Source organism: Malaclemys terrapin, chromosome 5, assembly GCF_027887155.1.
Source record: "Malaclemys terrapin pileata isolate rMalTer1 chromosome 5, rMalTer1.hap1, whole genome shotgun sequence".
Lineage (NCBI taxonomy): Eukaryota > Metazoa > Chordata > Testudines > Emydidae > Malaclemys > Malaclemys terrapin.
The window spans coordinates 16,670,553-16,695,912 of record NC_071509.1 but is presented as its reverse complement, the minus strand read 5'-3'; the positions used below and the strand labels follow the sequence as shown (position 1 = coordinate 16,695,912).

The 25,360-nt window shown below is 40.5% G+C and overlaps 1 protein-coding gene across 2 annotated transcripts in view; it reads right to left on the bottom strand.

Annotated features, from left to right (window-relative positions):
* UVSSA (UV stimulated scaffold protein A) overlaps positions 1-25,360 on the bottom strand; it is a 91,294-nt gene that overhangs the window by 24,983 nt on the left and 40,951 nt on the right. For both annotated transcript variants that reach the window (XM_054030647.1, XM_054030646.1), the window contains 2 exons: positions 6,659-6,836; positions 4,357-4,509 (listed from right to left, as the gene is read on the bottom strand). In XM_054030647.1, coding sequence (XP_053886622.1) covers positions 4,357-4,509; positions 6,659-6,836 — 331 coding nt within the window. The remainder of the gene's footprint in view (positions 1-4,356; positions 4,510-6,658; positions 6,837-25,360) is intronic.

Below are 25,360 nucleotides of genomic sequence, written 5' to 3'. Positions count from 1 at the left end.
AAGAAGGAACTGAGGGGGTGGCGGGTCGACAGGGCTCTATATTGAGCGCCATGAAGGTGTAACTCCGGGGGTTCGCCCAGGCCGACCTGACGGATGCTGCTAGGGGAAAAATCTTCCAGCTACCGTGCATGTGCACGCGCACACACCTGGTTGGAATCAACATGAACAAGCACTCGAAGAAGAACTGTATAGTTCACAGTTTAAGAACCAATGCACTAAGAGACAATCGGTCCTCAATCCAGGTAAATAACTGAGGTATTAATAGGAGCTCCACATACAGAGGGAGGAAAGAATATATTGAATTTAAGGGTTCTTATAACAGTTTAATGGGCTATTGTCATTGGGCTAAACATTGAAGATACTTTTTGAAAATGAAGTTTAATAATAATAAATAATAATAATAAAATAATAATAATGGAGATATCCCATCTCCTAGAACTGGAAGGGACCTTGAAAGGTCATCGAGTCCAGCCCCCTGCCTTCACTAGCAGGACCAAGTACTGATTTTGCCCCAGATTCCCAAGTGGCCCCCTCAAGGATTGAACTCACAACCCTGGGTTTAGCAGGCCAATGCTCAAACCACTGAGCTATCCCGCCCCCCTTAATCCAACTTCTTTGTAGAGTCCACTCGAGAAACCTCCTTGAGAAAAGACTAATGTACATCAGCTCCTGACTAAATTAAACACCCATTAAAAATTAGTTTCCTGATAATCACAATCTCATAGAATCATAAAATTGCAGGATTGGAAGGGATCTCAAGAGGTCTTCTAGTCCCCTGCACTCAAAGCAAGACTAAGGGCTGGTCTACACTGGGGAAAGGGGGGCGGGCGGAGGGAGGATCGATCTATCGATCTAAGATATGCAACTTCAGCTATGAGAATAGCGTAGCTGAAGTCGATGTATCTTAGATCGATTTACCTCGGGTCCGCACGGCGCGGGATCGACCGCCGCGGCTCCCCCGTCAACTCTGGTGGAGTTCCGGAGTCGACGGGACTGCGTTCGGGGATCGTCTAGACAAGACGCGATAAATCAATCTCCGTTAGATCGATTACTACCTGCCGATCGGCGGGTAGTGAAGACGTACCCTAAATATTATCTAGACCAGTGGTTCTCAACCTATTTACCATTGTGAGCCACATATGAGCTCTCTGTGTGTTATGTGGGATGCATCCACACACTATATATATATATATATATATATATATATACACACACACACACACACACACACACACACACTAATTGTATGGCCCTGAGGTCGTCACATGGGCCGCAGCAACGTGCTGATTGGGCCGCAAGTGGCCTGTGGGTTGGGAACCACTGAGCTAGACCATCCCTTACAGGTGTTTATTGAACTTGCTCTTAAAAATCTTCAGTGACGGAGATTCCACAACCTCCCCAGGCAATTTATTCCAGTGCTTAACTACCGTAACAGTTAGGAAGTTTTTCCTAAAGTTCAACCTAAACCACTCTTGCTGCAATTTAAACCCATTGCTTCTTGTCCTATCCTCACTGGTTAAAGAGAACAATTTTACTCCCTCTTCCTTGTAACAACCTTTTATGTACTTGAAAACTGTTATGTCCCCTCTCAGTCTTCTCTTTTCCACAATAAACAAACCCATTTTTTTCCAATGTTCCCTCATAGGTCACGTTTTCTACACCTTTAATCATTTTTACTGCTCTTTTCTGGAATTTCTCCAATTTGTCCACATCCTTCCTGAAATGTGGCGCCCAAACTGGACACAATACTCCAGTTGAGGCTGTATCAATACAGAGTAGAGTGGACACAACACTCCTGCTAATACATCCCAGAATGATGCCTGCTTTTTTTGCAACAATGTTACACTGTTGACTCATTTAGCCTGTGATACACTATGACCCCCGGATCCCTTTCCACAGTACTCCTTCTTAGGCAGTCACTTCCCATTCCGTATGTGTGCAATTGATTGTTCCTTCCTAAGTGGAGTACTTTGTATTTGTCCTTATTGAATTTCATCCTATTTACTTCAGACCATTTCTCCAGTTTGTCCAGATAATTTTGAATTTTAATCCAACCCCTTTCCTAGCTTGGAATTGTCCACAAAATTTAGAAGTGTACTCTCTATGCCATTGTCTAAATAACTGATGAAGATATTGAACAGAACCGGACCCAGAACTGATCCCTGAGGGACTCCACTTGATATGTCCTTCCAGCTTGACCATGAACCACTGATTATTACACTCTGGGAACAGTTTTCCAACCAGTTATGCACCCACCTTATAGTAGCTCCATCTAGGTTGTATTTCCCTAGTTTGTTTTGAGAAGGTCATGTGAGGTAGTATCAAAAGCCATACTAAAGTCAAGATATACCACCTATATCTCCCTGTAGAAACTCTCAAAATAGTGTTATTAACAAGTTATAATGTGAAACAGCTGAAGGCTGAAGATTTTCTATCTCTGATTTAAAAAACGACAAGTCTACACAAAAGCTGCATATATCCCCTCCTTTATTTTTCAACGCATCTTGTGAGGTATTTATTTCTACCACAGATAAAGTCAAAGGATCTGGCAATGTCTATCCTAATTTTTTCAGCTAGTATATTCTACCCAGGTGTCAAAGGTATAATGTGTGTGCAAGTTATTTAAATTATCTTTGGTTAGATCAGCATATCTGTAGTTATAGGCTATAAGGTTTAGAAGTGTGCCCTTTATTTTATTGGGAAGCATAAAAATAAAAACAGTACAGGCACTAGCAGACAGGCAGTGAAATATGCTTTTGATTTCACTTCTGACTTGAATAACTCATTTCCAATGTAAAATAAAGCCTTTCCACTCTTTGGGCAGTCTCAGAGACAAATACGTCTTACAGCTTTACTGAAAACCTTTACCATTCTACAGACTTTCAAGAATTCACCTCATAGGATGGGATGGCCTTGGGAGGCAGTGTGTTAAAGCATCATGCTGTGTCAAATTTCACTCCCTATAGTGACTGCTCATTGCCTCTGAATAACACAAAGTCGGTGCAGTGTTTTACATGATTTGGGGCACAGAAACACTGCCACTACTATTGCTATTTTCTGCAAATGTTACCTCTGTGAGCAAAATCAAATCGGGTGAATCGTAACAAAAGACAATAAGAAATCAATTACCATTTGAGCTTCTGTCCAAGAAGGCATTAGAAATCAACGAGTTAGGGAAGAATAGCAGAACATGAAGTTTGCTGTTCTTCTGGAAAGTGCAGTATGAACGAGAAAATGTGTTAGCACCATCTGTAATATAAGGCAGAACAAAAGACCCTGTGCCAGGGAAACTGATGTTCCACATTTCTGCACAAATGTGGAAAAGTTGATGATGATATTCCCCCAGGCCTCATGCTGCTGCAGCATTATTACTACAGATATCCACACAAAGCTAATTGTGATTAAGCTGTTTTGCTTTGGTAAGAAAACAAACTCGAAGTAATACCAGGGAGGCCATGAGAGTTTACCTTTTTTGATTAGCAACACAAACATACTTCCAATCTTTTACTTGTTTTAACCCAGTGTGGGACTTACAGGCCCTACAGTTTTGTGGTGCTTCAGTGCCAATTTCTGCAGCAGATACTGATACATTCTTTGGCAGGGAAATGGAAATCTCCTGCTTGTTTGGAGAGAGCAGATGCATACCCATGAGCTACAATGTGAGCAAAAAATGGAAGAAGTCTTTGAATGCCAGGTTAATAAAAATGCCAGGGCTATGAATAGGCTTTAAGATTGTCAGAAACAAATCTCTTGAGGTGCAGGTGTAAACTGTCCTAGTGTTGCTGGTCCTGCCACAAAGCTAGCACCACTTTGTGTACAAGAAAGCACAGCACCTTCCCAAACAAGTAAGAACAATGGTTGTATTGTTAAGGCACTCATCTGGGGCCCAGGTGATCTGGGTGCAGTTCTCAGCTCACAGATGTCTTGTGTGACCTTGGGCAAATGACTTGATCTCTGTGCCTCAGTTCTCCATCTATAAAAATGGGAATAATAATCCTTCCTGTCTTCTACCATTGGTCTGTCTTATTTATTTAGATTGCACACTCTTCGGGGCAGGGTCTGTCTCGTACTGTGTTTGTAAAGTAGCTAGCCCATGGGGCCCCTATTTCAACTGGACTAGGTGCTACCATAAATACAGATATGTTTTGAAAGACTAGAATACTTAATTCAAATCCTATCCTCTCAAAATACATGTAATTGTAAGTTAGAGTTACTACGAATGTTTATGGATCACTTATTGTAAAGGAAAGGAGAAAAGTAATTATTATAAGAAGCAGTAGGGTTCATCGCCCTGCACAACCTTTCAGCCTAAACCAATCTTTTTGTTTCTTAAAAGAAAAATCAGACTGTATTTACTTGAGAATTTTGCCAGCAGTTGGCTGGTCCTGTCCCCAGTAGTAAAGATCTAATCCAAAGGGTATTATAGGAGCTTTAGCTCTTTCTTCTTCTAGTTTTCCTGTCTCACTGTCAAGCTCTCCTGAAGCTGCTGGCTCGGGATTTGCAGACGCACTGGAGAAAGATAATAAAAAGTCAATAGAGAACAATAATGATCACAACTATTTCCCTGCTTTTTCTAACCTTTTGCACCAACACTCACGTTATCTAAGATCCACTAGGACTTCTACTATCTACTTTACTTGGTTTGTTCTTTAGGATATAGAGTGTGATGCTGTCATACAAGCAGAGCACAATATATAGTTAAGCTTATCAGAACACCCAGCTCACGCAGCTTAAAAAGATGTTTCCCCAGTCTTGTGGGAACCTAAAGGTCTATATGTGATGTAATAATGGATCATAGATGGTGTAGTACAACAGAAGCCACAGTGAGGGTGGTATTGCAAACCTAATTCAGAACCGTCTTGCTTCTGTAGATTTATGTCCATATTTGTACTGTCATTACATAGATTGCAACATCCTTGTTTTGTGTGCACAGCATTCCATCTCCCAGACTTGCACCATTGGGGTTTTCAGCGACACCACCAATTCAACCTTTCCCTTAGCAGAAGTTTTGTGTTACAGAAGGACAAAAGTGTATAAAGAAAAGAGGAAGATAAGGTTGTCAGCTGTACTCAAACACAGTACTCCAAAGTATATTGGGATAAGGGGGTTTTTACCAGGTGCATCATTAGCAAGTAAAGGGATGGCCTTCCACTATTTGACTAAAGAATGCCACACTACTAGTTATGCAATGTTAGATAACAATTCACTAAACCCAAAACATAAAGTTGCAGAGCCTAAGCACTTCAATAGCCCAAATTATGATGGTCTCACTAACTTATAGTATTAAAACACATAAACGTGTCTTTTTTTCAATTTAGAAATCTAAATTTTTAAGTTTAGTTTGTTATTGCCGTATTGATTAAACCCTCCAGAAAACTAATGGAGTACAGTACTTTGCCTTTGCAAGGTTGCGCTTCAGCTTCTGCTAGCTTTTTACACTGTACAAGTGTCATTTTGGGAGATGCCAGTCCATTAGGAGGTTACTCCAGTCACAGGGAATACTAGGGTCCACCCTCACAAATTTGCAAGCATGGCATATCAATCTACCACTACATTAAAACCTCAGAGTTATGAACATCACAGTTATGAATTGACTGGTCAACCACACACCTCATTTGGAACCGGAAGTACGCACTCAGGCAGCAGTAGAGACAAAAAATAAAATAAAATAAAATAAAAAAAGCAAATACAATACAGTACTGTGTTAAACATAAACTACTAAAAAAATAAAGGGAAAGTTTAAAAATAAAGATTTGACAAGGTAAGGAAACTGTGTCTATGCTTGTTTCATTTAAATTAAGATGGTTTAAAGCAGCATTTGTCTTCTGCATAGTAAAGTTTCATAGCTGTAGTAAGTTAATTTTCAGCTGTAAACTTTTGAAAGAACAACCATAACATTTTGTTCAGAGTTATTAACAACCTCCATTCCCAAGGTGTTCGTAACTTTGAGATTCTACTGGAATTCATAGTTAGGACTGAAATTTCAGCAAGCTCTGAATAGGATTGACAAACGATAGTTCTTTGAAATCAGTATGACAGGCCTCAAAAGCTGGCATTTATGACATAGTAAGTCACTAGGAAATCCAAGGCTTTTGAAACTATTTATTTGCTAACCTAGTATTAGGATTTGCAAACCAAAACATTCCCCCAGCAAACAGAACCTTTTTTTTGGATGGGATCCCCATGATAAGTTCTTAGTAACAGATTTTCTAAAGAATCTATAAAAAATTATTAGCAAAACCTACATTTCTAATCACGCATGTGTTAAGACTGGGTATAAAAATTATTATTTTAAATTCAAATAAGTAATATTTTATAACCTAATCCAGTGGTTCTCAAACTTTTGTATGGTGTGACTCCTTTCATACACAGCAAGCCTATGAGTATGACCCCCCCCCTTATAAATTAAAAAGGCATTTTAAAATATTTAACACTATTATAAATGCTGGAGGCGAAGCAGGGTTTGGGGTGGAGGCTGACAGCTTGTGACCTCCCAAGTAATAACCTTGAGACCCCCTGAGGGATCACAAACCCCAGCTTGGCCTAATCTCTTCTAGCCTGCCCCGTTTCTGGGTGTACTTTCTGGGAGTGCTTTTGTAGCTAACAGAGTCAAGGAACATCATAGTGATATTTCTAGAACAAATAAAATGATCATGACCTGGTATTTAGGGATGGTAACTTAGGTAGCTTATCTCGGATAAGCTTCAACGTTGCAGCGGCACAGGTTGGATCAAGTTCCTCTTCATTCTTTTTTGACTGGGAGTGGAAGCTCAGCAAAGCTGGCTTCACGACCATTCCTTTTGCTAATGCTTTCGGAGATGACTGGGGCTCCAACCCTGAAAAAACAAAAAAAACAACAACAACAAAAAACAGCTTGTTTAGAAGGGGAAAAATAATGCCTATAAAAAGAAAAGTCTTACAACTACACCACAGTGTTTGGTAAGGCTAGCAAAGCAGTGGATAGATTGTGGCTACATCACTGACTATTTTTTGTTGCAATGGCATCAACCAGCATGTTACTGATACAAGCCAGTAGATACAGTACTATTTCTACTATGGAGAAAATTAATATTAGTACAAACAAGTATTATTACCCTATCAACTGTAAAACCTCATTATGACATTGTATTATTCCACCAGGAAAGAAAAGTTAAACAACAAAAAGATGTCCAAATTGCTACATTGTTTTTGACATGACTGTTGCTGGTAATATTCTCACATCAGCCCTCTCAGGGTCCATACCATACTCACTGCTAATCCAAGGCAGAGTAGTATGTGAAAGGAACTATGAATATTATATCCATGAGTGATGCTAAAGATAAGTTCCCTATCTAATACAGAAATGCAAAAAAAATAAAGTTGCAGAGCAGCAGAAGAAAACAAACAAACAGACTTAATAGCCATAGGCTCCCCTGTGCTGTGGTTGCTTTGGTGTAACATTCCCTGTGCAAAGCAGACCTAAACTTGGCACAACCAGGCACAGGGAATAACTCTGATGTAGGGATATTCATTGGTGGTGTAGAGCTGACATAGCAGATCCAACAACAACCTCCACCTTACCACCACCACAGCTAGTTAGGGAGCATGGCTAGTGAGAAAGAGCTGTGTGGCAAGGCTTTTCCTCCAACCTGGTGATGCCTGCAGAAGCACAGGGCATGTCCACCAAAGCAGTATCCTTATGACAATCTGACATGATTGAGGAACAAACCCACTGCAAGATCTTCAGCACCAAAAGCTCAGCTACTGCAGTGATGGGGGCAATATAATTGTTTTACATAGGCAGACAGACAGTTAAGATTAGTGAAAATTAGATTAGATTAGACAAATCAAAAGCATAGACTTCTACCTGCTGAACTGAAACAGCAGCTCCATTAGCAGATAGTAGTAATAGGCTCTGATTCTCCAGGAGGGCCAGCCAGTAGAGGAAGACCTGATGACATGCACTTATCCAATAGTTTACATTTTCACTTTTCAAACAAATAAAGTAAGCATCTTTATAAGAGACATGAACCCAAGTTTTGGTCTTACAGGTTGTACAACAAAAACTATTGTTCCATGGGAAGGAAAGTTTGAGCAAGCTGTCGCAGTCTTCATCTGGAAAACAATCCAGTTTGCTTGAAGTCTTTCCCACCATCTATCCCACCCTTCATTTCTTAACTGGCAGCACTGAACATATAGCATGCTCACCTATTACTTCCATTTCTTAACTTGAGCACTGGGCAAGTGACAGTGTTTGACACACTGTCTAAACAAATCTTATGTAAAAATTCATTTTAATTGGCTTTGATATGAGCACTGCAAAATTTATTGGAAACCAGCTAGATAAGAGAAATGATAATTAAGAATAATGGGATGAGCAGAGGAAAATATAGGCTAAAGGTTGGAATCTTAACAGGGAGGTCTATTAGACTGTAGAACAGCCTCTCAAGGAACATTGTGGAGATCATCACTGAAGTGTTTTTAAAAAAAATGGTTACTCACCTTCTCGTAACTCTTGTTCTTTGAGATGTGTTGTTCATGTCCATTCCAATCAGGTATGTGCGTGCACACGTGCACAGTAGCTGGAAGATTTTTCCCCTAGCAGCAACCATAGGGTCGGGCTGGGCGCCCCCATGGAGTCGCACCTCCATGGCGCCTAATACAGAGCCCTGCCGATCCGCCACCCCATCAGTTCCTTCTTGCCCGCTACTCCAACAGAGGGGTAAGAGGGTGGATATTGGAATGGACATGAACAACACAACTCGAAAAACAACAGTTATGAGAAGTTGAGTAACCATTTTTTCTTCTTTGAGTGCTTGTTCATGTTGATTCCAATCAGGTGACTCACAAGTCCACGTTCAGGAGGTGGGGTCGGAGTCATCCATTGATTGGAGCACTGCTCGTCTAAAGACCACATCGTCTCTGGACTGTTGGGTAATCGCATAGTGCGCAAAGAAAGTGTGTATGGAGGACCACGTCGCTGCTCTGCAGATTTCCTGAGTAGCGATCCGCACCAGGAATGCTGTTGATGAAGTCTGCGCCCTGGTGGAGTGCACAGTGATCAGGGGTGCGGGAACTTCCACCAAGTTGTAGCACTCAGGGATGCAGAATGTGATCCACGACAAAATGCGTTGTGACAACACGGGTAGGCCTTTCATTCTGTCCGCCACAGCCAAGAATAGCTGGACTGATTTTCTGAACGGCTTCGTCCTCTCGAAGTAGAAAGCTAGCGCCCTGCAGACATCTACTGAGTGCGGCTTAGGGTAGAACACCAGGAGAAAGATGTCCTGGTTAACGTGAAACTGCAATACAACCTTTGGGAGGAAAGCAGAATGAGGTCTGAGCTGCACTTTGTCCTCATAGAACACTATATAAGGGGGCTCTGAGGTTAGGGCCTTGAGTTCAGACACCCTCCTGGCCAATGTTATCGCCATCCGAGGGAGATTGGCCTCTCTCCGACCTCTTTTTCTTCTGAGCCGGCAATTGGGACTGGTGCCCAAGGCTGGAATGTCCCCGAGAGGCTCGATGCTGGTGCCAAGCTTCCTTGCTAGCATCTTTCTTTGGCACCGGATCCTTCAAAGACAGAGCTGGAGGGCTTCGCAGCAAAGACAAGGTGCTGAGAGCAGGGTCCCTGAGACCTGGGTCCAACTGAGGTCAGAGAGCTGCCTCCATAAGGAGAATTTTGAGATGCTGCTCTCTCTCCTTAATGGTTCTTGGTCAGAAATCCCGACAGATCTTGCAGCAGTCTTTCTGGTGACCCTCACCCAAACACCGTAAGCAGGTGGTGTGGGGGTCACTTTTTGGCATGCACTTCACGCAAATCTGAACCACCCGTAACTGAAACTTCTAAAGAACTACTAAACTATACTACCAGACTACCGGATGGTCCCAACTACCATCACTGGCAGCAAAAAGGAACTGAGGGGGTGGTGGGTCATCATATTGGGTGCCATGAAGGCACGACTCCAGGTAGTGCCCAGGCCAAACCAACAGGTGCTGCTTTGGGGAAAAAAATCTTCCAGCTACTGTGAACGTGCACACACCTGACTGGAATTGACATGAACAAGCACTCGAAGAAGAAAAAAGCGGTTACTAACATTCCATATCTTTTGTTCTTCGAGATATGTTGATCATGTCCATTCCAATGTAGGTTTGTGCACCACCACTGGAAAGTTTTTCCCTCAATGGTATCCGTCAGGTCTGCTCCGGTGGCCCCCGGAGTTGCGCCCTCATAGTGACAGTACATAGGGACTTGCTGCACCCTCAGTTCCTTCTTGCCTGCTAACTCTGACAGAGGAGTAGGAGTTCGGGTTGTGGAATGGACATGAACAACACATCTCGAAGAACATCAGCTATGGAAGGTTAGTAACCATTTTTTCTTCTTTGAGTGCTTGCTCATGTCCATTCCAATGTAGGTGACTCCCAAGCAGATGTAGGAAGAGGGATCAGAGTTCAATGACAAGCAGACTGTAGCACTGCTCTGCCGAATCCAGCACCGTTGCTGACCTGCTCAGTGAGGGCATAGTGAGCTGCAAAACTGGGCTGAAGACCATGTTGCCACTCTACGGATATCCTTGATGGGAACCTGTGCCACAAATGCAGCTGAAGACGCTTGTGCCCTTCTGGAATGTGCCATCAGGGCCGGAGCAGGGACTTTCACCAGGTTGTAGCGCACACAAATACAAGAAGTGATCCACGAAGGAATTTTCTGGGTTGAGATTGGGAGACCTTTCCTCCTGTTTGCCACTGCCATGAAAAGCTGAGTAGTCTTCCTAAATAATTTAGTTCTTTCTATGTTGAAGGCCAGCACCCACCTGACACCAGGTGAATGAAGTCTCTGTTCCTGCCTGTTGGCATGTGGTTTTGGGTAGAAAACCGTGAGGAAAATGTCCTGGTTATTGTGGAATTGCAACACCACCTTTCAGAGGAAGGCAGGGTGAGGGCACATTTGGACCTTATCCTCAAAGGAGACCGTGTATGGAGGTTCTGAAGTAAGGGCCCTAATCTTCGAGACCCTTATGGCCGAGGTGATGGCCACCAGAAAGGCTACCTTCCATGACAAGTAGAGTAGAGATCACATTGCTAAGGTCTTGAATGGGGAACCACCTATGTCAGGAAGCTCTCTGCCTGTGGGAATTCTGCATATCCCACTTAATTCACCTCGCCTCCTATCTCCCTGAGGGACAGAACAAGTTAGCGGATTGCCTCAACTGGTCTTTCTCCAATCACAAATGGTCCATCCGCCCGGATATCGTAAAGAATGTTTTCTAAGAGGTGGGGAACTCCCCGATACACTGGTTTTGCAACCAGACACAACTGAAAGCGTCTTCAGTTCTGTTCCTTTCTGAATCACAGCCTGGGCTCATTCATGAATGCGTTTTTCCTTCCCCGGCGAGACCATCTTTACTACGCATTCCCCCCTTTCCTCTCATACGCAAGGTTCTGCTGAAGGTTAGAGAGGAAGTCACAAACCTGATCCTGATAGCCCCGGCCTGGCCTCACCAGCACTGGTTTACCACCCTTCTGGATCTTTTGGTGGAAACACCAATCAGCCTACTTCTGTTTCTGGATCTCATCTCTGAGGATCACGGATGCTTACATCATCCGAACCTCAAGTCCCTCCATCTTATGGCCTGGAAGCTCCAGGGCTGAACCCCTTGGAGTTAGCATGCTCAAGTCTGGTTCAAGAAGTTCTTTTAGAGAACAAAAACCATCCACGAGGGCCACATACCTGGGAAAATGGAAAAGTCGATCTGGACAGCGCAGAAAGGGTCTCGCTCACGTGATTATCAGTTCAGTGTATTCTGAACTACTTGCTACACCTGAAGCAACAAGGGCTATTGGTATCCTCAATTATAACCCACCTGGCAGTGATTTTGACTTTCCACCAGTGGGTGAACAGCAGATCCATCTTTGCAAACTCACTTTGTAGTTGCGTTCTCAAGGGGCTGTACACAAGAGTCCCGGGTAACCAAGGCATGCCCTGGTGCCAGGGAAGTGGTAACCCCAATAACAAAGGTTCTAATCTAACTACTACTAAATAACATTGAATTGTAAATTCTAACTACTATAATTAACTATATACAGGAAAAGGCAAAGTTCACCAAGGAGAGTACTTTCATGAACACAGGATGAGCAGAAGTTCCAGCGACTGTCACAGGCAATAAGAAAGAACTTAGGGGAAGGTGGAACGGCAGGGCCCTATGTACTGGCGCTATGAGGGCATGACTCTAGTAGGCATCAGAGCCAACCCGACATATACCACTGAAGGAAATACTTTCCAGCGGCGGTGCTTGGAGTGAGCACACACCTATACTGAAATGGACTTGAGCAAGCACTCGAAGAACAGCGCTTAACATTACACTGAAAGAAACTACGCAGGAGTAGAAGGGTTTACAGAAGAAGATGGACTAGAATTTTCCCATCTCTAATGTCTATCATAATCAGCTGTAGTGATTTAAGGAAGTTTGCCAACAAACAGGTGCGTTGCAACAAAGCACAACCAAACCAATCCCATTATAAAAGATGGCCTGGTCTATACCTATACATTGCTCAGGGATGTGAAAAATTTCATGCCCGGTGCAACATAGTTACATTGACCTAACCTCCAATGTAGACCCAGCTACATCAACGGAAGACTTCTTCCATCGAGCTAGCTACTGCTTCTTGCGGGGATTTACTACAGCAATGGAAAAAACCCTTCCTCAACTGTAATAAGTGTCTACACTACAGTGGCATAGCTACTGCACTAAAGGTGTGCCTCTGCGATGCTTGTAGTGTAGACATACTCCCCAGTTATAAGGGTACTTTACTTCCCCAAGTCTTAACTGCTCTAGCTAAACTTCCTTCACAATATACAACTAGTCATAATATACAAATCCTTTGATATGAACAAGATTAGCCCAGAAGAATTTATGATGTCTTGAATGTAGGACAGAACAATTTTTGACCAGATTAAAAAAAACAGGTTGGAATGGGGATAAAAATACCTTTTTGGAAAGCACCATTTAAAGTCACAGCTATGACATTTGCATTATATTGCAGTCATTGCTAATATTCAAAAAAAAGTTTAGCAGTTCTATACTCGAGGGGGGGAAAGACCCATTTAAAAAAAAAAACAGTTCAAATTTTGTTCCAAAACTTTAGTTGTAATCCTGATTCCTACACTGTATATGCAAAGCATAATCAATCACTTATCACATTGAGTTAGACCGGCGCACGCACACACACGCACACACGCGCGCGTCAAGAGAGATAAATGAACAATGTGACATTTAGATATATACAATCACAACCAAAAGATCAATACAGGAATTCTGAAGGGTTGCAAGAACAAAATATTTTTTCATTGATTTGTTATTTTAAACCATTAAAAGAAAGATGGCTAAACATGTGAAAGGTAAATACATTATTACAGCATTAACAAATACTGTTATAGTGTACACATTTTAACATTTGTTTATAAAATTAGTTTTGGTGACAAGATAAAGCAAGAATCCCCCAAAGCAGATAGATGAAACTTCTATATTTGTGTTATAAATACAAGACACTGAATGTGATTTTAAAAGTAAAATCCCTCTATAGACTTCAACTATTCCCTGTATTTCATCTAGCAGAAGTACAGTACCTGGGTTCAAATTTGTTCCAATATCTGCTTTTAGAAAGAATCATAAAAATGTCCAAATACCCCTTTTTGTTTAAATTGACCAAATGGCACCTATTTGCCTGAAGCAATAAAGTAGACAGTGTTCAAGAGATAAATCGATAGTAGGAAATAGAGAGGCTGGGGTTTCAACTGAAAGTTAGGCTGCTGAATGCTGACATTATTGATTTTAGCTAGTTCAGCTGGCCTTGTAATTAAAATGTAAATTTGAGAAAGAGATTATGTCCTGACAGAAATGGTGGGATTAGGAGGAGATAAAAGCCCCTCAGTCAAAATTCAGAGAAAGAAACGAGAAAGAAAGAGCACAGGTTTCCTCAGCTGTGTGGATTTAGACTAAATCTAACTACTTCAGATTCACCTACATTTAATTGAAAAAACGGAGATAGAATATAAACAAGTATTATGGACTGCAACTTTCCTGGAGAAATATAATATTTAATTTCTGTTTCACATTTTAAGGAGTCCTACCCAAGCCAAGTATGTGTAATTTATATTAATATATACACACACACAAAACTCTCAGGGAAATTTACCAGGTTGGGTATAATATTTACTCACTCACCCGTTACCACCATGATCATGAAAAAACTAAAGATATTTTTACTCACCAAATACAGTAAGCTGGGTGAAGAGAATTTTGCAAGGCAAGTTCTATATGAATACACAGAAGTACTCCCACAGAGAGCTTGAACCTGTGCCCACAAAAACAAATGGCAAAGCTTCCATTGTCTTCAGTGGTTCAGAATCCAGCCTATAATATCTATGTATGCATATACACAGTGTGTGTAAACAAATTCTGATTGTGATAATGTATTGTAAAGGTTTCATTATTTGCAAGGGTTCCATTACTCATGAGGGATGAAACCTTGACTGAATTATGCAGATCATCCCCAACAGGTGCTACAATCTTTTCATATCACATGGCATCATGTATTTTTGAAATTCATTTCAGAAGTGTTTTCGAGTTTGCTTTATTTTAAACCACTTTATTGGAATCCTCGCTCCTATCCTTCCACCTCTAAAGGCAGGCTCCCTGGGTAACATGACTTCAGCTATACAGACCTCCGAGGTAAAGAAAAAGCTAAACGGTTTTAAAAGTTTCTAAAAATGACTGAAAAGAGCTTTTAAAAAAAATATCTAAAATGTTTTAACAGTATCTTGGAGCCTTCCAGGGCTCCAAGTATTGTACGCTGCACTGGGAAGCTCAGAATCTTCCATTTCTGATGGCACCCATTTCTAGTCCTGTAGGTGTATGAGGTATCTGACAAAACCAACCCAACAAAAAAATCCCCAAAGCAGCTGTTCGAAGTGCTAGGAGATCTGAAATGTTAGATATAATTCTGGCAAATGTAGATGTTTTAACTGAGTGCAAGTGAGGTAATCATAAGCATGATAAAAACTGCATCATATGGACATACGCAGAGCTTCCTGAAGAAAAGTTGAAAGAATCTTTTATAATGAAGAGTGTTAGGCAACCTAAATATAAAGGCCACTACCAACTCCCCCTATAATGCACACATGTTCACTAACAAATTTTCATTAAAGTTGTTATAACTGCACATTAAAAATCCTAAGCTATAAAAAACATAATTAATAGCTAAGGTCATTAAATACAAAAATTAAATTACATTACACATCTTATGTGGTTTGACAAAACAATTACAGACATGCTAACAATTATAACCTTAATGCTCATTATAACCTTCTCTCTACCACATTTTTAATCTAGTCTAGGACGAGAGCACTCCAATGACTTCACACACTATATCCCCCTGAACCTGCAACTTTTATTAAATTTACCACGACTGCTCTGTGACAAATTTGCCACCCTATTAATGTGCATGTGAACAGTCCCCTTGTAAATTTAATCCTGTGGACAAACCTACAAGATGCTGATTGTGTTGTGCAGTGTTCAGCACCTTCAACTTCTATGAATTTCAGTAGGAGATGAATGTAGTCACCAACTTGAGGAAGGGCCTACAGATTTCAGAAGGACCTTACTTACAAGAGGGACCCATGCATGGAAGTGTGAAAGGATTTTCATAATCTACTCCTTCGTATATATGAGAAAAACAATGTTAACATTTTGCTGGAAGTAGAAAAATGTTAATCACGTTTTTCTGTAAATGTGCAAATATTTAATTTATATTCAATTCTCAGGTATATTTTATATTGACTTAAAATATATTGAATTATTTTTCTTTATGGGTTGCTGTAAAAGGGATATTTTTATCTGAATATGATTTTTTAACATTAATGTAATGTAGCAATTTTACTTTTAAATTAACAGCTAAAATATTTCTAATAATTGCATGCACTGAGGAAAAACTGTTTAAATTTTTTGTATATAGTGGATCAAAGTCAAAGTTGTAATTTGAATATTGACTATCACCTCTAGGTAGATTTCTGATAAACCATTTATTAAGGGCAGTATTATTTTAATTATGTAGTTAGTAACCTTCACTATTCATTTCCTCAATTCTGAAGATTTTTTTAAATAGCAACCTTAATCTTAATTTAACAAAAGTCTTTACTCTATACTTCCTTCTTAAAAAAAGAAAAAATATGCTTGTTTAATCAGAGGTATTATATCTTCTGAATGAAGATAATGAATTGTATGTTAATACTGTTGTCTTCTAATGGGGGGGGGGGGAGGAAAAGGCTCCTAAATTCTGCAGGATACAGAAAGCAGGGGGTAATGCTGTTTCTTACTCCCTTTTCAATAACTGCTCTGGGTTTTTCCCTATAGAAGTCAATAACTGACTGTAAATTCTCCATGTAACCTAATGGACTAATTGGTCTGCTAATGTTGCAGCTCTATCATGCTCTTGGTTCTGAATGGGACTATGAATTCTAATGTTTTTCTGTCTGTTTACTTTGGTCTTCTCCAAGTTTCTGAAGAATGACTGCACATAACCTGAGGGGCACTGCGACATCCCCTGTGCGGCTCCTAGTCCTGAGGTACACAGAGCAGGGTCATTGAGCCTGGGAAGGAAGGTTTTGAGTTCTGTAATGCAGCTACACTCAACTGAAGAAAAATAAGACTCAGAATTTATGAAGTCCAGATCCCAAGAATGAAACTCAAGATCCACAACATATCCATGCAGGCAGGGGACTAGACTCTATGACCTCTCGAGGTCCCTTCCAGTCCTAGAATCTATGAATTAGACCTACGATATTAGCTAAACAAACCTATTGAGTTACATGGAGAACGTACAATCCCTTAGTGACTGAGTCCCTGATTCAGGAAAGCATCCCTACTGGAAGTTAGCTAAGGCATGTGCTTTCCTGAATCTGAGCCTGAAAAAGGAAGTGTAAACATTTTTTTTAGCGATTCCTGGGAAAAAAAAATAAAAATCAAAGAATTTGTCAGAAGTCTTTGCAAAGAGCTATCTGAAATCCAAAGAATCTGAATGAGAAACAATTCCTAGACTTCTAAGAATCCCCAAGGGCCTAATTCTGTCCCCCATGTTATTAATCAATTATCTCTACAAAGCCACTAGAGGGGCTGACAAGACAACATGGACTGAAGTGCTAGCATTATGGAGACGACATCCATCTCTACATCTGCTGTGTGTTATAAGCAAGCAGCACAACGCAAATATCTTTGTTGCCTAGCCAAAATCAGCATTTAGCTAAAGCTGAACCCAGGCAGGTCTGAGGTAATGCTGGTGAGAAAAAGAAAAAGAGCTTTAAGGATCTTGTTTTTTCTATAAAATTCCACACTATCAAGAGCATCTGCCTCCATATATTGAAACTGGTCAGCAGCCTTGGGATAGGGTTCAGAGTGAGCTAGACATATTGGAGGACTGGACCAAAAGAAATCTGATGAGGTTCAACAAGGACAAGTGCAGAATCCTGCACTTAGGATGGAAGTATCTCATGCACTGCTATAGCCTAGGGCTCAGTGGCAGTTCTGCAGAAAAAGACCTGGGGACTACAGTGGACGAGAAGTTGGATATGAATCAACAGCGTGCCCTTGTTGCCAAGAAGCTAATGGCATATTGAGCTGCATTAGTAGGAGCATTGCCAGCATATCGAGGGAAGTGATTATTCCCCTCTATTCGGCTCTGGTGAGGCCACATCTGGAGTGTTGCATTCAGTTTTGGGGCCCCCACTACAGAAAGGATGTGGATAAATTGGAGAGAGTCCAGCGAATGGCAACGGAAATGATTAGGGGGGCTGGGGCACGTGACTTATGAGGAGAAGCTGAGGGAATTGGGGTTATTTAGTCTGCAGAAGAGAAGGGGGGGAAGGGTTGATAGCAGCCTTCAACTACCTGAAGGGGGGTTCCAAAGAGGATGGAGCTAGGCTGTTCTCAGTGGTGGCAGATGACAGAACAAGGAGCAATGGTCTCAAGATGCAGTGGGGGAGGTCTAGTTTGGATATTAGGAAACACTATTTCACTAGGAGGGTGGTGAAGCACGAATGGGTTACCTAGGGAAGTGGTGGAATCTCCATCCTGAGAGGTTTTTAAGGCCCAGCTTGATAAAGCCCTGGCTGGGATGGTTTAGTTGGGGTTGCTCCTGCTTTGAGAAGGTGGTTGAAGTAGATGACCTCCTGAGGTCTCTTCCAACCCTAATCTTCTATGATCATTTTGGGCTCTTCAAAGTTACTGGATAGTTACCAAAGTTATAGAATAAAAATACTCACTTCCATATGCAACTGCTCAGAAGACTGTACCCCATTTTATCACCCACACTGATCTATACATTCATGACCTTCAGCCTTGGTCAAAACTCCTCAATGTTGAGGCACAAAGCCACATCATGAAAAGCAACCAATTGTTATGAGATACAGCATCCCACTGACAACAAAGGTCACTAATCACCTCACTCCAATACTCACCTCTTTGATCTGACAACTACTTAAGCACAGTCCAGTTCAAGGTCATTGTCATGACAGTCTAACTCCTCCATGGGATTGGTTCTAGCCACATGAAAGATTGCCTCCTCTCCCCTCCCCAACTGTGACCTATTATAGCAGTTCCACTTTACTGGAACAACGAAACCGTCAACCAACAAGGGGAAATTAATGAGTGCAGAACTTTCACGGCAGCAGGACTTAGACAATGGAACTCATTTCCACAAGAGATAAGAATCAATAACCACAGACCTCACCACTTTTAAAACTAAATGTAAACCATCAAAAAAATTTTTTAACTAAGTCCTTCACACACACGCACACCAAGAGAAACCCCTGCAAACTAATCAAAAAAATTTTCTTACCAGCAGGTAAGAAACAAAGGGGTGCTCAAATGCTGCAGTGAGAAAAGCTTGATACAAAGTGGGTTGTTTGTTTCTCATGGTTTCCAAGAAGACCTTGCTCCATCATTCACATTTTTGACAGAGCAAGGGAAAAACGGGATTTGAGCTGAAGAGAGCTAATGGATGCTTGCTAGCTTTAGTATGAAGATGCCTTGGTTAACATCTTGAAACAGAGGAAGAGGTTTTTTTCCATGTTGTGATAGATATGAGAGCCTTGGTTCTGCACAGAGTTCTGTTATAAACAGCGAAATAACACCGTAAATCTTTTATACCAATACTACTAACAACGTTTACAGTTGGAATTTGGTTTAGATAGAAAGTAAAAGCACAGAAATGTTTCTATAAGCAATTTACTAATATGATCTTCTTGCTTTCTGGCTCTCTTCAACTCACTCTGCATCAAAAAAGGAGATGGGCATGAAGGACTAGAAAAGACTTGGCATGGCAAAAGTACAAATTTAGTTGGATAATATGTATAGAAGACCGACTAAAGGTTAAAGCTATTGCTTCCACAGTACCACAAAGGAAGCACTGTGCTTGCGTTAACCATATTCTAGATTGTGAACATATCACCACCCAGGTATTAAAAGGAAAGACTAATACTCACACCATCTTTGTGGGTTAGCATGCAATGCAATGAATCATTACTTACTGATTCAATTTAATTTTTAGAAATACTGGAAAACTGACAATCATATAGTCGCACAAAGGAAGCAAGTTTTTAAAACTAGACTGGACAAAAAAAAAAAAAAACTAGTAAGGCATACTCTTAACTTTACTTTACCAGTTTTGGTGAATGAGTTTGGTGGTTTCAGCTGAGAGACAAAGAACTAAACGAGCATGAAGACTGAACTACCCTTGCATCCCTAAAGGTGGTACCTCCACAAAAGGATTGAGCCACATTGTCAGGATAGCATGGCAAAGCTTGTTCTATTACCATGCATGTTGTTCCTGTTGTGTGGATAACAGACTTCAGTCTCCAGGACTACATATCTAGTATATTTCATGATCATTCACTAAAACGTTTTTTTTAAATGTTGAGACTGCTTGCTCTTACAGAATATATAAAATAATCTGAGTGCATCAGAAGAATTATAAATTTACTTTTGCATATTTTTTATTCCCTTCCTATTTTTGCCTGGAATGACTCGCAGTTCTATTATACTGTCAGAGTGTTTTTTTATTACTATATCCATCAATTGCACATCTTGGTAGGCACAGGCCAAAGGGCCAGATTTTTAGAAAAATTGTGCGTACAAGTTGCACTTGCAAAAATACATTTGCTATTATGCAGAGATTAGGGTCCACCATGCACAACTGCAAATACAATTTTCTGAAGACAGTCTGAAGTGTATGACCTGTTATTAATCTTTTAATATTTACAAATGCAATCATCCATTACTTACTGGTATTCACTATATGAACTCTTACTGTCAGGTGAAAAGGATTTTTGTTTTTTTAATTAAATGTTATAACAGGAAGTTTCGGTTTTTAAATACTGACGGGGGAGTGCATTGGAGCCACTGGTGGGAAGCTCTTCTTATCCTTCCATGCACTGGGAAGACTGAACTTAAATACTAAAGAGCAGTTTCTGTGTTTGAGAACTATTCTGTATTTTTGCACACTTTACTGTTGAGATAGTCTTAAAGATTCACGCACCATTGATGTCAATAAAGGGTTCCCAGTGATTCCAGAACACTTGCATAATGATAGAAAAGTAATTCTTTCTGTTGATGTACTCTGTAGCAAAGTGCTCTGGTGCTAAAACAGCGATATGCATGCCATCTATCACCCCACTGCTGCAAAATCATCCACTATGTCCTGCACATTGCTCAGAGTCTCAGTCCTGCATAGCGGAAGGCAATTAATGGCCCTGCACACTTGCATGACAATGGCTACTGCACTGGATTTCCTGACTCCAAAGTGATTCCCGATTGACTAGTAGTAATCTGGAGTTGCAAGTTTCTATGATGCAATCTCCACTCACTTCACTGTCAGTGCAGTTCTCATTTTGGTGTACCTGCGCTCGAGGGCAAGTTCAGCGCACGGATCCACCAATGTGGCCTTGCACATCTGAAAATTCTGCAGCCACTGCTCATCATCCCAAACTTGCATGACAATATGAGACCACCAGTCAGTGTTTGTTTCTCGGGCCCAGAACCAGCGCTCCATTGTCTGCAGCTGCTCCATGAACACCACCAACAACCTTGAATTGTTTCTTTCTATGTCCCATAACAATCTAGCCTCCAAGGAATCGCCTTGTTCAATGCGGGTCCTCTTGTGGCTCTGCAAATACTGCAGGATCAGGCTCCCTGTGCTTGCAACGCTCATAATAATAGTGCAGAGCTGTGCAGGCTCCATGCTTCTGTCAGAGGTGGCAGATAGAGAGGAGAGCCAGGCGATTTTATGGCATTTTGAAAAAAAAGAAAAAAAAAAGGCACAAAATATTTTGGGCTGAAGACAAAATTGTGGGATGGAGAACACTGAATTATGGAAAGTTGCCCCATGCTCCCAGTCACCCCTGCATGACTTGTTTCGTCCCCATCAGGCACTGCAAGAACTTCCCAAAAGACCCTGCACTAGAAGGTGGTGAGTTGCACAGTGGGATACCTACCCACTGTGTACTGCATTTGCTTTCTGCATCAATACAAGCACTCCTGGTAAAGACGTGCGCCACCGACACAAGGAACCAAGTGTGCACACACACAAGTGATTTAATAACTGCAGTGACTGTATGCTGATGTAACTTAGGTCAACATAATTTTGTACCATAGACATGGCCTTAGTCTATCCCAGTAACATCACATTATGCAAGCTAGGAGACCAGATTTGTTTTTAAATTAATAGAGCCCCAACTTTTACTGTGTTAGCAACATTCCAGCAGTATTACATTCGTTGGAAGAAAAAAATATAAGTCAATAGCAGTGATACTATTTTCAATGCAAAGTATCAAAATCAATTCTAATACAGTTATACTGGTAATTTTCTGTATTAATTCCTTTTCATCTGAACTTGTGTGTCTTTTCTAGATGAACTAACAATCTGGGGTGTCTTACACAAGTATCTGACATTTTTCTTTTAATAACAGTACATTTAGAATGACTGTGATACTGCAAAATGGTTGGCCCCTTGTCCCACTACAGACATCAGGTGCAAGTGTAAATAGGGATTATACAAATGGGAGGTCGTTAAAAGTCTGGTAATGCTAATTTGGCATGACACCCCTAATGGGATATATCTTCACACTTCAGTTACCTAATCACCTAAATTCTTTAAACAAATTTACATTTCATCTTACACATGGAGATTCAAATTGACTTGTCTATTTCTCCCCCCATCCTACAGTTCCATGATAAAACTCAGCTCCTTATCTTAGCAATTAAATATTATTGTAACTTTTTGGGATTGCAACATTTATATCTATATACTCTCTCCAAAATAAATTTTCCCTTGGCACAAACTTTTTAGATCTCAGTGGAACAACAAATATAGATTTGCAACCAAAAATAGTATTGGAAGTTGCAATTCATTTCACTGGTAAATACTTTCATTTCTCTTTGGGAAAATGAAAGAGAATTAACTGACTTTCTGATACGACATTTAGATTACCATTTTATAAATTTCAGTGGTTGTGTATTACATCTTTGTTTTATTACATTACATAAAACGTTAATTTGAGGAGCTGTTCGACTTTCATTGTTTATTCGGGTGCAGAATAGACGGGGGGGAAGCCTTTAAATTATTCAGACTTTTTGGTAGAACAGCAAGAGCATATTTAAAATTGAAGGTGTAATATGCTGTAGTTAAGAGATTCCAAACACATTAGACTTCTAAACTGAAATGTAAAATTCCATTGTTTCCTATATGCAAAGCATTTCACATGAATTAAAAACAAAGCTACCAAAATAACACTTCAGCTGTATAAAGCTGGGATAATTCAATTGGGATGATTTAACCCTTTTGTATCTGGAAAAAACAAATGTCTATATTTAGTTAAATATTTAACCCTTCAACACAGTTGAGTCTCTTGCTATCACATCACACATCTTTCCTATGCACATGATTTATTCTTTTAGGCCCAGATTTTTAAAGGTATTTAGGCACTGATTTACTCAGCATCGCAACACCTAACTGATTTGGGAGCCTAGGTCTTATTTTCAAAGTGATTTAGGGACTTAAAGAGTTTAAATCCTATCAACTGTTAATGAGATTTTGGCTCCTAAGTGCCTAAATTTCTTTTGAAAATGAGACATAGGTGTTGCAATGCTGAGCACAGCAATGCCTAAATACAGTACCTTTAAAAATCTGGGCCATACTAAATTGGCCCTTTAGTGCATATAAATTGCTTTTGATCAGGCTTTTTCTGATTTAGTAAAAGTGAACCATGTCACTGGGAGAGTTAACTTCTAGAAATCTTTTGATTAAAAATATAGGCCCAACAAGATTTGAACTCAGTGGAGCAAATGCAATTTTCAGTTACACTGGTGTAAATCCAGAGTAATTCCACTGAAGTCAATGACATTACTCCATAGTTACACTATGGAAACAGAGCAGAATTTGGCCCAGTAAGTTACAAATGCACTTAAGTATATGTTTTCATCCATCCCTATGTGCTTAAGAGCTTTTCTGAATAAGGATTCTTTCTTGAATTGAGGCCTTAAAACAGTAATTTTTTCCACCAGAGAAGGAGACCATACTCTCTCAGGAACACAACAGAAATAATAATTACTAGCAACAAACTTTTAAAAGAAATCAAATAAAGGTCTATGAAGTTCATACTAAGCATGTCCCCTACCTTCTACCCAGATATATATACATACAAAATATCATTGTCAGATTTGGGGAGGAAGGGGGAATTGGCATTTTGGTTCTTCAGTTAAAAAAAAAGTAGAAGAATGTATCGTTTTATTAGCTACAATATTTATAGAAATAGGGAACTGATTATTCTATTCCATACAAGTTCTCATCAATGCAGTATCCGAGCACCTTCCAGTAAGTGCATTAAACGATGTGACTAACAGCTGTCACGTGTGGTTTGTTCATTCTCTCATCCTCTTCCCACAGGGAGAACTGTGTGTGCAACTGTTTTGTTTCAATATGGCATTGTTTTGTGGGGTTCAATGAACACATTGCTATGTGTTTATGATAGAGGAGGCCAGGCTGAAGTCATGCGCTTTGCACTTGGAATGGAAGGTGGTGAGGATTAAACTGACCTTTTATATGTTATGCTAAGAATCTTCAGGCTGCTGTTAAACCATACATGGAAGCCAAGTTCCAGTGCTTATTACAGTCCAGGCAAAATACACCAGACTCCCCATCATCCCTAGTGCAAATCCTCTCCTTCAAGTCCATTCTCAAGACCCACTAGTACTGCAATGCCTACTCAGAATGAACCAATATTTATATAACTAAGTTGAGAGGCAGTTGGGGCAACTGATTATTTACTCATTGATGTAATTACATTAACATTTATAAAAATTGATCATATATATAAATATTGTAAATATTTGATTGTCTCCCTTTTGCCCACCCTTCATATATTGCTGGTTTCAGGATTGTGAGCTCTCCAAGGTAAGGTCTGCATCTTCATATATGTTTACCTAGCACAATGGGGATCTCATCCTGTTTGAGGCCTCACTTGGTTTTGAGGCACTAGCATGACTCGATATTTTGAGGTTTCCTTGAGCTGACTTTGTTAACTACTGCAGACAAGCAGGCTAACTTTACTGCAGACCTCCCACACACTGTAGTCAGTCTACATGGTATGAGACAGTCAAAAGTACAAGGTCACTCTAATTGCCACTTTCTCGATTTATATATGCACACCTAAATTCCCTCTAAGTTGCGCGGCTACCCAGCAGTCTACCAAGACCCCACCCCCACCCCACTGCTTCTGCCCTCTGCCTTGGAACCCCTGGCCAGCTGCTCCCAGAAGCCTCCTGCTTGCTGTGAAGAGTGGGGGGCACTGATGTCAGGCTACAAGGGGACACCCTATCTCCACAGATCTGCGGGGGGACACGACAGGGCTGAGGAGTGGGATGTGGGAAGGAGCTTGCTGGCGGCTGCTGCTGCTGTGTCTGAATAAGCAGGCTTCAGACTGGTGAATGCCAATCTACTTAAAGGGGCAGCACATGTCTCTGTCTCACACACACACACACACACACACACACACTCTCTCAAGCTCCCCTACACATACTTGTATTATTGCTGTTGTTACTTCTTGATACTTCCTACAATAAATATATATTCTCTGTAACTGTATTCTTTCAAAGTATTGTTATTTTAGTTTTTTGACTGGTCTATGCATATCATTTTTATTTCTCTCTTACGCTTAAATTTAATTCTTTGAGTAGTGAGTTCTAAAATGCCTAACCTGTCCTGGCTGGACCAATTATCCCTATGGTAACTTTTTAAAAATATATATTATATCTAGGGTTTTTTTCTACTGGTG